Raw genomic sequence first — 17,805 nt, forward strand, 5'->3', positions numbered from 1 at the left:
ATTATGTTACAGAACCATTATCAACTATAAGAACCATAACTAACATGTCGCACACATAAAAAGGCTTCATATGTGTAAGACTAAAAAAAGACACACAAGACCACAAACAAACAAATTAACTACAACTGTTCTGATATTCCAGACCAGTCTGAAGCCTTTTGGTCAGTAACCCCCCGCCTCACATTTCATCAGTGTCCCATATCAAAACCAACAACAATATACAAGTGCATGAACAATGAACAGGAATTAATTACAAATTATTACAATAATAAAGTAGGCTACCAATGCAATAATGAATGGGTGCAACATGAACATATGAATTAGGAAACGTCTGCTCGTTTTCAGCCCCAAAGTGGATCAGCTGCTGTGTCCTCCTGTGTGATACAGGGTGGTATATGTTAAGCACGTAGCGATGTATCATAGACCGTTAATATATATATATATCTATACAATCTGTGCGATGTATACAGTCCACTCAAGGCAGAAATATGTGGGACTGTTGTGCAAATCAACGTTAGCGATTAGCATTAGCGATTAGCATTAGCATTGCAAGCTAGCGATTTTTAAAAAGTTTCAGTTAGGAACATGGTTGCAAGTATACATGCACAGGACTGCATAGACCACAAAACAAGACTGTCGTAACCTTTTAATCATTTATTTAAAGCTGAAAGTACTTACATTTATGTGTCTCTCTGGTCGATGGGCAGCCATTGATGCCTGTGTGTTTTCAAGTGAGGTCGCGTCCACACTAGGTTCTATCCCCTTCCCCTAGGCCGTAATAGGTATTGGGACAGAACTAGGTCCCGCGTGAACGCGCAAAAGCTAGGGTAAGGGGTAAGGGGAAGGGGTAAGGGGAAGGATTGGGATTCAGCCTAAGACTTCTTTAAACTAAAGTGAAAAGAAAAAAGGAGAGAAATCCTTCTTTCTTTCTTTCCAGAGGTACAGAGGACAGCTGAAGTGTGGGTTCTTTCAAGAAAACACACACAACCATAGAGGAGGATAAGGTAAAAAAGAGTTATGCATTAAGTAAAGAGGGGTTGCGGTAGACCTGCATCTCAGTAAAGATTTTGATCATAAATTACACAGTATTATGAGATATGTTCTCATATCAGGTAACAAACTGGATAGACCTAACCACTAGGTGCTAAAGTGGGTTCTACTGTTACTAGGACTACAGGTCATAAAGAAAACATTAGACATTAATTAGTACAAATTTTTGTTGCAACCTAAAAATAGAAAATTAAAGAAACATTCCTTTTGTTATAATTCATCTTAGTTTGTTGGTTGGGATAAGATTAAAACCAATCCAAGCTGATTTAATATGATAAATATGAGATTTGATTCTATGCATATTTGATGTGGTGTTCAAATGAGCTTTTCAGTGAAGTTTAAATTGTGGATTTAGTTTGTATTTAGAGTTATTATATGAAAAACTGTTTAAATTACTACTAAGTTGATGTTGACAACATTTTATTTGGGTGATTGTTTTCTTTTTCTTTTTTTTTTACTTTTTTTTTGTTGCTTTTAAGATCAAGATGAATCTTGTAACGCAAGACAGTGTGTCAATAATTATAAGTCTAAAACTACTACATAATTATGAATAGGTATGCTGTGGGAGTCATAACTCAAAAAGAGGGATACAGTAGCAATAATAAAGTGTCCATAGCATTAAGGATATTAAAACTACTCTACAATTTTGTTTTATTTTGTGCAGAAACATGACCCGTAATGTAAAGTGAGGCTTAGAAGAGATACGTTGTGTGATGTCACGAGAGGCTGCATTCTGGAGGGCCGCTATGTACCCCTGAGATGGCTGCAGTCACGGGCAGCTTTGGCACCATCTGCTGGTGGAGTTGGAAACTCCACCCCTCAAGCACACGGCATCCCAACACACCTGAGACCAATCAGGGCCTGATGGGCTGAAGGACAGCTAAAAGCCCAGAGACACAGTTGGTGAGGAGTGTGTTGTGTGGGAGACAAGCTTAAGTTGTGCTCTCAGAGGAACTATAAAGGATCGAAGCGGCACTTTCCATGGGAAGGATTGAAAGACTGGAATACTTACCTGAAGACTGGAGTTCTTACCGACAGATAGGCCACGGGCTGCAACGCTGTTTAAAAGTAAGGCTGAAGACTTGTTTTCAAGAAGAGATTTACCTGAGGGAATCGGGTCTATGATTTGTGGTTTGAAGAGACATTGTTTAAGTTGGACTGTTGCAAGAGCAACCTTATCCTGATTAACCTTTTTTGAACTTGGCATATCTTTTTGAGTTAATTCCCAATAACTTTATTAAAAACCTTTGTTACACTCCAACTTTGTGTCCTTGCACTGCTGAACTGTCCCGCCGAGAGCCGTGTAGCCTCTCATGATATCACAATTCCTAAACCAGTGTTTCTCTGTAGAATATTTTTATGGATTATATAGAGTTCAACCAGCAAGAGGGAAATTATCGATTATAATTATCGATTATGGTAGGCGTGAAAACATACCCCTATGAAATGGGACACCACTTGGTTACATCACCAAACAGTATTGATAACAAACTTCCAAGATGCTGTCTCTGTCTGCTGATTGTGTGGGTTTTGACAACAATGTCATATGCATTTATATATTTTATAGTTATTTTATGTTCACTTTGGTGGTGCAGAGGCAAATGTTCTTATTTGTGTAGTACTTAGGTCTGTTTGCAATACATCTGTATAAACATGTATAATGTATACATGGTGTCTATCTGTTTTAGTTATCACCGTTTTGAATGTCATTGACGTTCAGAAAAAACATTTTGCTAACAAAAATCTGTCTTTATGTCCAATAAATTAAACATAACAGGCAAAAACATTACATAAAATGATGTTACTGAACCATTATCAACTATTAGAACCATAACCAACATGTTACACACATAAAAAGGCACTCAAATGTGTAAAAAAAAAAAAGAAACAAGACCACAAACAAACAAACTACAACTGTTCTGATATTCCAGACCAGTCTGAAGCCTGTTGACCAATAACCCGCCCTCACGTTTCATCAGTGTCCCATATCAAAACCAACAACAATATACAAGTGCATGAACAATGGACAGGAATTAATCACAAATTATTACAATAATACAGTACCAATGCAGTAATGAAACCCGTTGTGGGCCTGATATCAATACTATTATATCACAAGGGGAAAGGTGAATTTAAAAGGCACCATTTCATATGTTACTAGTGTACAAAAATAGAAAATAACATTTAGTATTAGTTTAACTGATCATCTGTAGATTTATTAATATAGGCAACTAATTAATTAATATTAAGATATACCAACATTTTCTAAGCAAACCCAATAGGTACTTTAATTTGCCTGGGGAGGGTTGAAAGCACTACATTAATGTAAAGGACATTATTACCACGTGGCTCAGGAACACTTTGGAAATCCATTGTCAGTTACCACAGTTCATCGCTACATCTACAAGTACAAGGTAAAACTCTGCCATGCAAAGTGGTAGACGTATATCAACAACACCCAGTAAAGCCACTGGCTTCTCTGCGCCTGAGCTCATCTAAGATGGATTGACACATAGTGGAAAAGTGTGCTGTGGTCTGATGAGTCCACATTTCAAATTGTTTTGGAAATCATGTGCATCATTTCCTCCGGGCCAAAGAGGTTAAGGACCATCCATATTGTTATCAGTGCAAAGTTCAAAAGCCAGCATCTGTGATTGTACTGGGGTGTCACAGTATGGTGAGGTGAGGACCCAAATGCAGAGATACGGAGGCAGGCAGGAGCAGGTAAACAGGGCTTTATTGTAGTCTGTTCACAAACCCACAAGGGAAAACAAAGTCCAGGGGAGCATCTAAAACCCCAAATCCCAAATGACAGGCAAAGGAGCCGGAGACAACGCAAACCAACAGGACATTACACGGGGAAAACCCTTACAGGGAGATCAGGTACACAGTAGCAAACACATGGGATAGGTAGGTTGACAAACAAGCCAGCACGCACGACTGGAATGATTTAACAAGAGACACAGGAAACACAGGGGTTAAATACAAGAAGTAACGAGGTAATAGGGAACAGGTGAGACATCAGGTGAATCACATTAGGCAGGGCCGGACAATCAGACAAACAAAGTGAAGCTAGACAAGACAAGGCAAGACAAGACAGGAAGCTGATAGTCCTGGTCAGGAACACAGGACCATAGAGAAGGCCAGGAACACAGGACCATAGAGAAAACAGACAAAAACACAAGGAGGCCAAAGAAAGGGAAACATGCACCCAAACAAAAACCCCAAACCACTACATAGGGTGTGTTATTGCCCATGGCATGGATAACTTGAACATCTGTGAAGGCATCATTAATGCTGAAAGGTACATGAAGTTTTGGAGCAACATTGGAGCAAATGTGCTGCCATCCAAGCAACGTCTTTTTCATGGACGTCGCTGCTTATTTCCGTAAAACAATGCCAAGCCACATTCTGCACATGGTACAACATGACCTTACTTCCTGCTTGTTTCCCATCAAATTAACTCTGGCCACTATTCCGTGCATTCTGCTACGCTCCGGCTGCTCTACAACCCTGACCCTATTTACCTGCTAAATAATCCACAACACTCACCAGCTCGTCTCTCACTGTGTCTTTGTGCTGCTGAGCAGGACTGCAGTTTGGCACAGCGGGTATTTATGGAGTTTTTCCACTGCTGGTAACAGCTCGCCTCGCCTCGCCTTGTCTCTACTCGACTTGACGCATTCTGCGCCCATTTTCCATTGCAGATTGAGTAACGCCTCAGCGTGGCTGGTTACCATAGCTACGCGTGATGATATAATTTTCAACGCAACTCACAACAACACGTCGACTACTTGCCACAGCCAGAAGAAATGTTTTGTTCAAAAGAAGCTGAAGGAAACAACAAAAATCACACCTGAAAAAAAACAGGAGTTTGGGAATTCCGACGGAGTTCAGACGTCGACATGACTATTGTTTGCCGACACAAAGTGTAAGTCAAGCTTCCTGGTTACGTTAGCTAACATTTTCATGTATTAGGGGCCCCGGTCAGTATTTACTATACGATATATAAAGTACATGAACTTTAGCAATCATGATTACACATCAAAACATGTATGCTGTGTGCCGTTTGTGCTTCAGAGCATTCACGAATAGTACAGAGAGTAGATAATCTGTCGGTGTCTGGCTAGATTTCTTTTTTTTAATGTCCCGTTTGTTCCGGACACACACTCCGCACTCTTTTCTGCTAAAATGCAGTGATTGGCCCAATCAGCAGTCTGCAGGTTTCCATGTCACATCTTGGTATCGCTCGCTTGGAACCTCGACTGATGTAATACTAAAAAAAAGTACCTGGTAGCAGGTCCCAGGGACTTTTTTTCGTAATGGAAAACCAAAAAAGGCGAGTAGAGTCAAGGAGAGTCGAGTAGATACCACGCAGTGAAAAGGCACCATTTGAGAGTTCTAAAAAAGGTAGGCCATGAAAACTGTGAGAATGAAGAAAAAAGTAATGAGTTGGGCCTTAAAAAAAAAAAATAAGGGAGTTAAAAACCCTTTGTGATGCTAAGAAGATCTGCAGAGTCGGGAGATAATTCTCTGTGGATTTGTGACTGAACGCGTCCTATCTGACATCACACATTGTTATTAAGTCCCTTTGGTAAAAGATTAAAGATCTAAAACATTCTGATTAATACAATTATTGTACTTATGGCAGACACAATATCAACTAAAAACATCACTGTTCAGTAATGATTGCATCAGATGTTGATTTTTTTCATGCTGTCTTCACACCTCTGATTGCAGTGACACCTCATTGGTTGATATGTCATCATCTGACTAACCCATACAGTTGTGAACAAACTTCCTGTCCTGAGGGGATCAGTACACCACCTTTAGGAGCCACTAATGGGCTGCAAAACATCATTCATAGAGAGGCAGAAATCTCACGGGACCTTGTGTGTATGACGAGACTCACTAAACAGGCAAAGTAAGTAAGTAAATTGTCATTTTATTTCATATGTATTTTAAAATAATAAGAAAAAACACTTATGTCAAATAAACACGTGTATGATGATATATTGAGAGGTCCAGTGCAAGTAGCAAAACTAATATTTTCATTTTCATTTACTACTTTATTTCCTTCTGCACTCAACCAACCCTCCCCATTTTCCCTGGAGGCGGTGTGCTGAACTCCTCTGGACAGGAAGTTTGTTCACACCTGTACGGGTTAGTCAGATGATGACATCTCATCCGATGAGGTGTCTGCAATCAGAGGTGTGAAGACAAACAAACAGCATGAACCCATCAACAAGTGATGCAATCATTACAGGACAGGACTGTTTTTTCAGTTGATATTGTGTCTAACATGAGTACAATTATTTAATTTATTGAAATTGTCTAGATCTTTAACAAAAAAGGGAGTAAATTAGCAGGTTTAATGCAAGAGGTGTCGCTGCCTGTCACAAATACACAGAATTATCTCCTGACTCTGCAGGTCCTCTAATATCTAGAGAGTGTTTTTGACTCACTGTTTTGTTGGGTTTTCAAGGCCCAAAATTTTCATGTTTTTTTTACTCTCACAATATCATCAGCGTCCTCTCTAAAAACTCAGCAGCAAATAGATGAAGTTAGAGACTAGCTGGTGAATTTAATAGAGGAATTAGCAGGTAAAGAGAGTTAGGGTTGTAGAAAGGCTGGAGCGCACTTGAAGGTGCAGGAAATAAGTTCAGGAAGTATAAGAGAGCCAAATACTGAAAAAGATGGCAGGTTGGGGTGTTGGATGGGTCAAACTAACAACTGGATCAAACACAGGAAATTTCCCGAGAAACTAGGGATCATGTGTTTTGTAAAATGAATAAGTGGGACCCCTGGTTAGATCAATTGGTATGGCACGCGACCATAAAAAGAGGTTTATCCCTCAATACAGAAGTCTGGGGTTTAACTCGACCTATAGCAGGTGTCTTGCATGTCTTCCTCCTCTCTCTCTCCTTGCTGTCCTGGTGAATAAAGGCCGAGATGAAACTCTCTCCATGATGAAGCTCTCATTGTCCGTGGCATTGTGGAGGAGACTTAAATGATATTGGGGATATTTAGGTGAACTGACTGGATACTCTCGCCGTTTCTCTCCTTTGCGGCTGTGCAACGGCCTGTGGCTCCCATGAAAAAAGACCTGTTGCGTATTTTCATCGGAGCGGACAGACGATTCACGGGGACGCCCTGTGACGCAGCTGGTGGAAGATCAAGCATTGACTTGAATTGCCGTGATTGCTTGTATGGCTCGCGGTGCCTTCCTAACGCTGCACAGACGTGCCTGGTGAAAAATATCGTCAACTTTCACCTGACTGGTCGGCAGTGGGCGTCACCATATTTAAGTTAGATATGATTGTGTCATGAGAAAGCTTTGCATCAGATTACACACATGAAGACAAATGGAACTGACCTCACACGAAGGGAAGCTTACTTGATTCCAGGTGCAATTTCATATATTAACTTCCCCCAGAGTTCAATCCAATCCAACTTGGTCACTCAAAACTGGGATCTTGGATCTCCAGGGTGCTGGAACTTTCCCTTTAATTTGAGAAATTTTGATAAGTTTGCTTTTTAATTACTGCATGGCGAAATAATACACGCAGTGGAGAAGGCACAGAGTTACTGTATTTCGGGGTGGTCACCATGTAATGAACACCTACTGCCGGGACAGGATCCACGGTCTCTGGGGGACACAACAATGCGGGGAAAAAATGCCACACGCCGTCGGCCGGCCGCCACACGCGAGTTGCTCTACAGCATTGGTACGGTTGTTTGGTAAGAGAAGAACAACAGAGAAAAGCTGCTGCCAGGACACCATGCTTGGTCTCTGGGGGACGCAACACCGGGAAAATGAAACGCCACACGCTGGCGGACGGACCGTGTGATGGCCGCACTAACTGGCCCACATGGCAACAACAACTCACGGTGGTAACTCTCTCTTTGGTTTTGAGCACATTACACATTATAAAAAATATATAACTGGACACACAGTTTAGTTCTACAAACAGTTGAATTAGCTTTTTGAATTAGTTTTCTATTTGAGTGCACATTAACTTTGTCAATTTAGCTAATTTTAGATTCCTTATCTTTAAGTTCCATTCTGTGAAATGAATACCATTTCTTTTTGAGTTGCCCGTTTCTGGGGAGTTGCTGCTGGGGTTTTTTGGCTGACAGACAAATAGACCTCCAATTGCTGTTTAAATGGACCTGGACCCCAAGTCAAAACAGAACTGGCACAAGAGTGAGTTTCATCCACCGTTAAACGAACGAGTTACAGGATCCCAGAGTGCCTCCTGGTGGCCGTGAAAAAAGAAGTGGACCTGATGCTGTCTCTGGGGATCCAAAAGTGAGTGGTGTGATCCAGTGGTGTTCCAAAAAAGGATGCCACAGTCATCCATCAGAGTTTTCTGGGCCTATAAGTGGGATTGCTAGAGAAAATGTACACAGGGCGGTACTCTGGTAAGACCAACTGATGTTTAACCGTGTGTTCAGCTAATTTAAATAGCTCACGTTACTGTATTGTGTGATTTACCTTGGTTGATTATTGTATATGTTGTATTGTTTTGATTTAACAGGTGCAAGTGTTTCACCAAACCAAGTTCCTTCCCGAGACTATTTAGCAGAGCCACGTCTCTGCATCCAGAGCTTAGCGTCTCCTGATTTAATTATGATTGGGTTAAAGAAATGCAAACAGCCCAGTATTGTTTTCTTCTATCCCAGAATGCATCTGTGGTGTAGCCAGACCTTACACCACATGGCTGTAGAGACGTAGCTGGAAATGCAAGACTTCTGTTTGAGAACCTTGAAAAGTTATCAATAATAGGACAAAGGAAATGAACCAAGGGTAGAAAATGACAGAAGAGAGACAGTGAGAAAGGCAGGGTTACAGAGAGAGTGATGAAGATGATGGTGGGATGTGCAGAGTCTGGGAGGAGGGGCATCAGAGTCAAACAGGGAATGAGAAAGAGGAGGGGATGAAGAGAATGAGAGAGAGATAAATCAGTTACATGACTCAGGTTTGTTAAGAAAGCTGCCAGAGCTGCAGCTATCTGCAGACCTCTGCAGATGGAGGTTGAGGACGGAGCTGAGCTCTGCTTTCCACAGTTCCCAAACACCTCCTGCAGGAAGCCCTCGTCTCCTTGGCCCCAAACACTGCTCATTTACATTGTGTGCTACTCCATCTCTCTGACCACTGTGACTCTCAACCTGCTCATCATCATCTCGATCTCCCACTTTAGGCAGATATTAACTTCTTTGCTTCTCTCTAAAGGATTTGTAACTTTAAAACGTGAACAGCTGCTGTACATTTACTTAGAATTGTCTTTGAGTTAGTTCTGAATGATGTTGCTCCAAATGACTTTAGTGCCAGAGACTGTTGTTCAAGTCTACTCTGTTACCAATATTAATCATTGCTTTCTTTCTCAACCTCAAGTCATTTTAACTGTCTACTCTTACTGATGTGGTGGATTGAAAAATATTTAAACTAACATGGATTTTTATATTTTAAATTTTGTGTACTGGTTAGGGTTGTTCTGTCAGCGTTGTTGGTTTAATGATACGTTTCTCTTTCCCTCCAGGCAGCTCCACACACCCACCAACATCCTCCTCCGCTCTCTGGCTGTCTCAGACTTTCTAGTGGGCCTCGTGCTGATGCCGGGAGAAATCCTCAAAAAAACATCCTGCTGGTTTCTTGGTGACTTTGTGTGTTTTCTTTATAATTATCTTTCGAGCATCATTACCGCATCCTCAATAGGTGATATAGTGCTCATATCTGTTGACCGTTATGTGGCTATTTGTGACCCTCTGCATTACAACACCAGAATCACTCTGAACAGAGTTAAACTCAGTGTTTTTCTGTGTTGGCTCTATTCTGCTTCCTATACATTTCTCTTTGTGAAGATTGACCTGACTCAACCAGGGAGGTATAATTCTTGCTACGGAGAATGTTTGTTGGTCATTGACTATGTCATGAAAGCTGTAGACATGGTTTTTTACTTTGTTGTTCCAGTTACGGTCATTGTAGCTTTGTATCTGAGAGTATTTGCCGTGGCTGTGTCTCAGGCCCGTGCCATGCGCTCTCACATTACAGCTGTCACACTCCAGCTGTCAGTGACTCCAAAGGCAAAGAAATCTGAGCTGAAAGCAGCCAGGACTCTTGGTGTTCTCATAGTTGTGTTTCTAATATGTTATTGTCCATATTACTCTGTTTCTCTTGCAGGTGACAGCTTGGTCAATGCTTTATATGCATCCTATGTTCTCTTTGTGTTCTTTTGTAACTCTTGTCTAAACCCTGTGATCTATGCATTGTTTTACCCCTGGTTTAGAAAAGCAGTTAAACTCATAGTTACTCTTCAGATACTGCAGCCTGGCTCCTGTGAGACCAACATGCTGTAGAGAGGCTGTGGAGGGACTGGGATCAGACTCAGTCTAAGGATTAGACATACATATAAATCACAAGAGTAAACAGTAAAAATACAAATACAAGTTTATTAAATACATTTATTTAACAAACATTTTTATGCTTGTGTGCTTCACCTGTTAGCTAGGTTACACCTGGCTGTTGATTCATAATGGCGATTGTTGACGTTTGTATTTTAGGTGTTATATTTACATGCTCAATAGTTACACTGCATTTAGATAATGTAATTAATAGTGGGTTCATTGTTATTATTTACCATCATAAATGATTCCTGTGAATTGTGTGTGATAGCCTTTACAATGTTATTTCTTTCTTTGCAGAACCACGCACACACAGCCATAGCAGAGCTACCCCTGCATGTTTACACTGATGCTTGATTGTAATAAAGCATTGAGATAGAGAAGTTATCTCCGTCTGTGTCTTAAAAGACACACTTGGGCCAAGTTGGAAACCAGAATCAACGTCCTAATCTAGTCTCAAATCATTTCACTGGAGTTCCCGTTTTTTTGCATCATCAATAACAAACAACAAAAGACTTCTCACAGAATCAAAACTGAATTCATATCTTGCTACTCGGTCAGATTCTTATTAACCTGGAGTCCCAGACTTTGTCACAATAAATAAGCTATATGTTTTATGAATGTTTTAGGCTTATTGGCAGACAGCCATTTAAAATGTAGGCAATGACGTAAAGAGCCTTTTCTCCATGTCCACTGAAGTTTCTCAGCATGCTCTCTAGTAACTTCTGTCTGGTCCATGTATCTTTGTCATTTGCAAGGCTACTTTTACTTTTATACTTTAAGTAAATTTTTGATAATAGGACAGAGAAAGTTCAAATTTAACAAATTATGCAAATAGGAATGGATTGCAATTTTGAATCTGTTTTATTAGAAAATCATCATAATTGTCATTTATTTAACGTTACATAGCATAGGGTTTTTAAGTGATAAACACACATCTTCACAATGTAATATTGTGTCTTTTTATCAATTTACTTTTTTCACACCGATGTGAAATGACAAGAGACAATAATGACATGTTGAAACCTCTAGAATCACACCAAAATGAGGTATTTTATTAGCATTCACACTCCTGGTCATCATGGTTTGATCGCTGCATTCAAACCTGCCCAAAATAACCGCACCACGGTGAAAACCAACCCTAGTGGTATTCAGCCAAACTAAATGAGTGTGGGTGTTAAAGCCTGAGTCCTTTTTTAGGTGGTCCACTTTTCGGTCCACTTCAATGACAGATGCCTGCAGAAACCCCCTTATCATAGCAGCCTGGGCCACGCAACAATCATTGTTCAGCTACATTGTCTGCAAACTTAAACTGCCGCAGTGATAACTCTCTGCTGACTTGCCATAGGATAGAGCTGTTGACTTGTATTTTTCAGGATAGAAATGAAGTGAAGCAGTGATGATAAGATGAATAGTGGTGTAGTCAAGTCAAAAGTTGTCAAGTCCAAGACCAGGACTAGTCAGGACCACCTCCAAAAGAAAGACAGAAGTGAATCTTCTTCAAGACCACTTACAGTGAGGAAAATAAGTATTTGAACACCCTGCTATTTTGCAAGTTCTCCCAATTAGAAATCATGGGGGGGGTCTGAAATTGTCATCGTAGGTGCATGTCCACTGTGAGAGACATAATAAAAAAAAAAAAGAAATCACAATGTATGATTTTTTAACGATTTACTTGTATGTGTTGCGAATCCCACTTGGAGTGTCCTACGTCGGGACTCAATTAGCTAAGAAATCACTCTAGATTTGATTATGTATAAAAATGATTTATTCAGAAAACAGAGCAATGCATTCCGGGCAGTTATACGTGCACGGTCCTAATGGAACTTGACTAGTTCAGAGGTCCCCATAAAAGGCGCTTAAACAGGGGTGCGCAGAAGTTATAATATGTCAATGTTATAATATGTCAATGCCTCCATAAGATGGTGCCATTGTCTCTCCCTTTCACTTCTTCCTACCTCTGTTCAACTTCCTCCTGTCACACTACCCCTCCCTTCTCTACTCTCTCTCTGCAAAATTCCTTCACCCCTCCTTTCTCTACTCTCTCTCTGCAAAATTCCTCTGCCAATTTCCCCTTCTTGCTGTTCAACCCTACTTTCAATACTATTTGAGTGTAAATGTCAATGTGTAACCAACATGATACCCTATTAAAGTTACAACCAGCACTATTTAACTTTGCTTGTATTTTTAACCTACATATTTCTTCCTCTGACGGCAGCGTTCTCTCAGACGGACCAGAGGCTTGGTCAATTGTCAACACTTCATTTAGGCTCACACAGTCATTCTTACCCAGACTTTATAATTCTATAATTATTATTTATTATTACTATTAATTATATAATTCTGACAAATCCATTCCATTTTCGAACATCAATTATCTTTTCTCTTAACTCTTATTCTTCTCTTATCTCTTTCTTTTCACTCTCAATCACTCTCCACATTCGTTGAGACCAGTCTTTTGGACCGAGTCTCCCTATGATGAACACTGGTCCGCTATGCGCCCCGACCGTCCCTCGGCAGCAGAGTAATTAATTCTACTGGCAAGTTTATTGCATCTCTCGCATAACGTAACTCCAAAACTATGGAATCATCTTATTTCTTTACCCCAATCCCTCTCTCATTCAACCATCAACGCACTCTGTATTTCTCACACACACACACTTACACACTTTCATGTCTTGGCCCACCTTATGGGTGGACAAGCTATGATGAACACTTGGCTCGTTATCGCGCCCCGGCCTTCCCCTATCAGTAATACTAGCCTACTACAGGGAGTCTACTGGACTCCACTTGGAGTGTCCTACGTCGGGACTCAATTAGCTGAGAAATTACTCTAGATTTGATTATGTATAAAAATGATTTATTCAGAAAACAGAGCAATGCATTCCGGGCAGTTATACGTGCACGGTCCTAATGGAACTTGACTAGTTCAGAGGTCCCCAAAAAAGGCGCTTAAACAGGGGTGCGCAGAAGTTATATGGGTTCTCCTTAAGGGAGCCCTATTGGTTCAAAAACGTCACTGGGCAGATCATAACGCCTTAGCAACAGTAATTCTATAGGCTGGGTGGGTGCGGCATCCCGTCTCAGTCTGAAGGAATGTGTCTGTATGTGGGGGTGCTTTAAGTGTCTCTCCAGTGAGAGAATATTGTGTTCTGGTGTTTGTGCAATCAGCATGACCTCTGACCTTACTATCTGATGTTGAATTCCTGCAAGCTGTGGCTAACACTCAATAACAGGATGCCGCTCTCACCTACAAGCCAAGCACAAGTTGCAACATACTTCTCTTTTGTTCAATATCTGACATGGCCTTTGTTTCATTTATTAATGCATAAGCTTAATCACAATACCTGAGTATAATCACAAAACCTGAGTATAATATTCCCACATATGATACAGCTGCAAATAAGTATTTGAACACCTGAGAAAATCAATGTTAATATTTGGTACAGTAGCCTTTGTTTGCAATTACAGAGGTCAAACTTTTCCTGTAGTTTTTCACCAGGTTTGCATACACTGCAGAAGAGATTTTGACCCACTCCTCCACACAGATCTTCTCTACATCAGTAGGGTTTCTGGGCTGTCGCTGAGAAACACAACGTTTTGAGCTCTCTCCAAAGATTCTCTATTGGGTTTAGGTCTGGAGACAGACAAGGCCACGCCAGAACCTTGCTATGCTTCTTACAGAGCCACTCCTTGGTTATTCCGGCTCTGTGCTTCAGGTCATTGTCATGTTGGAAGACCTAGCCTCGACCCATCTTCAATGCTCTTACTGAGGGAAGGAGGTTGTTTATATCTATTTTGGTCTCATCTGACCACATGACTTTCTCCCATGATTTCTCTGGATCATCCAAATGGTCATTGGCAAACTTAAGACGGGCCTTGACATGTGCTGGTTTAAGCAGGGGAACCCTCCATGCCATGCATGATGTCAAACCATGACGTCTTAGTGTATTACCAGCAGTAGCCTTGGAAACGGTGGTCCCAGCTCTTTTCAGGTCATTGACCAGCTCCTCCCGTGTAGTTCTGAGCTGATTTCTCACCTTTCTTAGGATCATTGAGACCCCACAAGGTGAGATATTGCATGGAGTCCCAGTCTGAGGGAGACTGACAGTCATGTTTAGCTTCTTCCATTTTATAATGATTGCTCCAACAGTGGACCTTTTTCATAAAGCTGCTTGGCAATTTCCCAGTAGCCCTTTCCAGCCTTGTGGAGATGTACAATTTTGTCAATAGTATCTTTGGACAGCTCTTTGGTCTTGTCCATGTTAGTGCCGTAAATTCCGCACTACAGAGCGCACCTGATTAAAAGCCGCACGCTCTAATTTTAGAAAGAAGGGGGATTCTTCGTGAGGATTTTTTAACTTTTAATTTAATCTGTATGGTAACAAATGCATATTGTGAATGCTTTTTTTCCAAACAGTGCCTAATGTTAAATATACGTTCTGTACGTATCGGTAACACAAAAATTACGTTTGTTATGCTTTTTTACTGAACAGTGCACAAACAACATTCCAATATCTCCTAATGACTGGTAAAACATATATACTGGTGTTACACTGCAGCCTACCAGGAAAAGTCATTAATCGCCTTCTTGATCTTCCTCCTGTGCACTAAAACCATCAAAAGTCCTCTTCTTCAGTGTCCGAAGTGAACAGCCTCAGGATCTCGTCACTCACTTCTGCCTCTTCGTTGTCGCTCTCACTTGAGCGCACGCGGTCCTCTTCATCACGCAGCAGTCCAGCCTTTCGAAACCCGTTGGTGATGGTGGATGTTTTGACACGGCTCCACGCATTTAGGATCCACTGGCAGACTTGAGTTAAAGATGCTCTTCGCATGCGGCCTGTTTTGGTAAAGGATTTCTCGCCACTGGTCATCCAAGCCTCCCACTCAACGCGCAGTGCCACTTTAAATGCCCGGTTAACGCTGATGTCCAGTGGCTGCAAATACTTAGTGGTACCCCCAGGAATCACAGCTGGAATTGAGTTTGTACTCTTGATGGCAGCTTTCACTGAATCTGTTATATGGGCCCTCATGCTGTCCATAACGAGCATTGCTTCTCTCAGCCAATCCTTCATTAGGCTCTCCATCATCCAACCTTTCTTATTGACTTTCACCACGATTTCTCTTGGGAATTTTTCCTTTGGCATGGTCAGCCGCTTAAAAATCACCATCGGTGGAAGTTTTAGTCCGGATGCTGTACAGCTCAGAACACAAGTAAAATGCGTTCTCTCATGGCCACTTGTTTTCAGTGTGATGGAAGAGTCACCTCTTTTATTAACAGTCCCAGTGAGAGGCGTCGAACGTCAAAGGTACTTCATCCATATTTATGATCTCATCTGCCCCGATGGAATTCTCCGCTATCTTAGTTTGAGTGAATGTGCGGAAGTTAGCTAGTTTTTCCTCGTAGTCGGGAGGAAGCTGCTGACACAAAGTTGTGCATGCCCTGACGGACAGGCCTTTTCTTCTCATAAATCTAAAACACCACGATGGCCCACCTCTAAAATCTTCGATTTTCATTTCGGTTGCGATGGCTTTAGCCTTCAGTCTGATCTGCACGGTGGAAACACCGCGGCCAGCCGCTCTCTGCGTGCTAACCCAGTCTTCAAGAACGTTTTCAAGTTCGGGCCATCTGCTATTATTACCTCTGAAAGCTTTTGTCGTATTTTTGCACTGTCTCAGTTCTTCACGCTGGCGTCTCCACCGCCTCACCATTGATTCATTTATGCCAAGATTACGTGCAGCAGCTCGATTTCCTTGTTCAATGGCCAGATTGATCGCCTTTAACTTAAAAGCTGCATCATATGCTTTTCTTCGAGCGTTTTCAATGTTGATGAGGGTGAGTACAAATGACTGATTTACAATAATGTAATTCTGAAAGTGAGCTTGATTTATCGCAAAATTTTATTGGACCTCTGTAAACTACTCCTCAATTTTACTGGTCTACTGTTACGAGGCAAATTGTTTTTGGCGGGATAAAAAAAACATGCATTAGCCGCGTCGTAGTACAGGCCGCAGTGTCCAAAGTGTGGGAAAAAACTAGCGGCTTATAGTCCGGAATTTATGGTAGTTGGATTCTTACTGACTAATACACACACACACACACACACACAGAGACCCACCCTGATAAAGGAGAAAGTGTCTGTAACTACAGTGTACATTGTTGTCCTGTCTGCTTGAAATTTCCCCCAATCACAAAGACTCCCGGCCTGAGGACGTCTGCAGGCCAATATGGACTTTTGGAGATAACGCCAACAACTGGCAACAGCAAATCAGCCTAATATGACAAACATCATTAATTTACATGAAAATTGGAATGTGTGGTCTACATCTGATACTGAGCTGGCCCCTATACTTTATCACACGTCCACTCACTTAAGCCACGCCCCCATCCATAGCATTTGAACCGTTTAAGGTACAGTCTTGTATAAGGTGTCATTGAACTCTGCAGAGTTCCTTCTTCATTGGTGATGTTTGACCCGCCCCCATGTGATTTGGCCACGCCCCCCTTCCACAGATATTGAACTGTAATACGTAGAGTCTTATAGCAGGGAGTTCCATCTTCATTGGTGACAATTTGCTGACTGCCGCGCAAATTCCCCGCTGCAAAGATTAGACTTTGCCAGTACCCCCAACCTGCATAGAGACGAGGGCCCATTCATCACTGCTTGCAGTTTTAATTATTATTATTAGGGGTCCAAGCCCGAGGATGCGTGCACCGCAGTAATCGCAAGGCGATACGCGGTTCACACAGCAGGGCTGTGGAACCCTATTGTTTTCGTAAGGATTCTTCTTCTTCTTCTTCTCCATTATTATTCTTCTCCGCATAAAAGTGGTACTGCAGCCTAAACCGAACATGGTGGCGACGCGCAATTTTCAGGACTGGTCCAAAACTCCGCAGAGACCTCAGGCGCAAAAAATTGTCCCACTTCCGACACTAGGTGGCGCTACACCACAAAACGCGCGTTTTGCCCTATAACTCCCAAACCGTACATCGGACATTAACAAACCTTACATCCACGCGTTCTCTGGATCCTACTGAATCTCGTGATTTAGGCCACGCCCACTTCCGCCTAGACTTTTATGCGTGAAAAATCGCGATTTATCGAAAACAAACTTTTTCGAACTCCTCCTAGACCGTGCAATGGATCTGCAGGAAACTTGGCACATAGCATCTTCAGACTGGCCTGACAAAAAATTGCATAAAGATTTTTTATAGAATAAAAATTGCGGCAATTACGCGCAAACAAATTTGTGTAGCTAACATTGAAAAAACTGACTTTGCTATATCTTGGCCAAGATGAACGCTATTGAAACCAAACCTTACAATATCACTTGCTATGTCCCTCTGAG

General features: G+C 41.5%; 1 protein-coding gene across 1 annotated transcript; it reads left to right on the top strand.

Annotated features, from left to right (window-relative positions):
• Positions 1-9,081: 9,081 nt before the first annotated feature.
• LOC117952909 (trace amine-associated receptor 13c-like) lies at positions 9,082-10,436 on the top strand. Its single transcript, XM_034885514.1, has 2 exons — positions 9,082-9,254; positions 9,594-10,436. The coding sequence occupies exons 1-2, from the start codon at positions 9,082-9,084 to the stop codon at positions 10,408-10,410; spliced, it is 990 nt and encodes a 329-aa protein (XP_034741405.1). The 3' UTR covers positions 10,411-10,436.
• The last annotated feature ends 7,369 nt before the right edge of the window (positions 10,437-17,805 follow it).

The sequence above is a fragment of the Etheostoma cragini genome, chromosome 11 (genome assembly GCF_013103735.1).
Source record: "Etheostoma cragini isolate CJK2018 chromosome 11, CSU_Ecrag_1.0, whole genome shotgun sequence".
NCBI lineage: Eukaryota > Metazoa > Chordata > Actinopteri > Perciformes > Percidae > Etheostoma > Etheostoma cragini.

Coding starts and splice junctions, on each gene's coding strand:
- LOC117952909 (XM_034885514.1), top strand. CDS start 9,082: ATGGAGGTTGAGGACGGAGCTGAGCTCTGCTTTCCACAGTTCCCAAAC. Junction 9,255..9,593: donor ATCTCGATCTCCCACTTTAG/GCAGATATTAAC, acceptor CTTTCCCTCCAG/GCAGCTCCACACACCCACCA.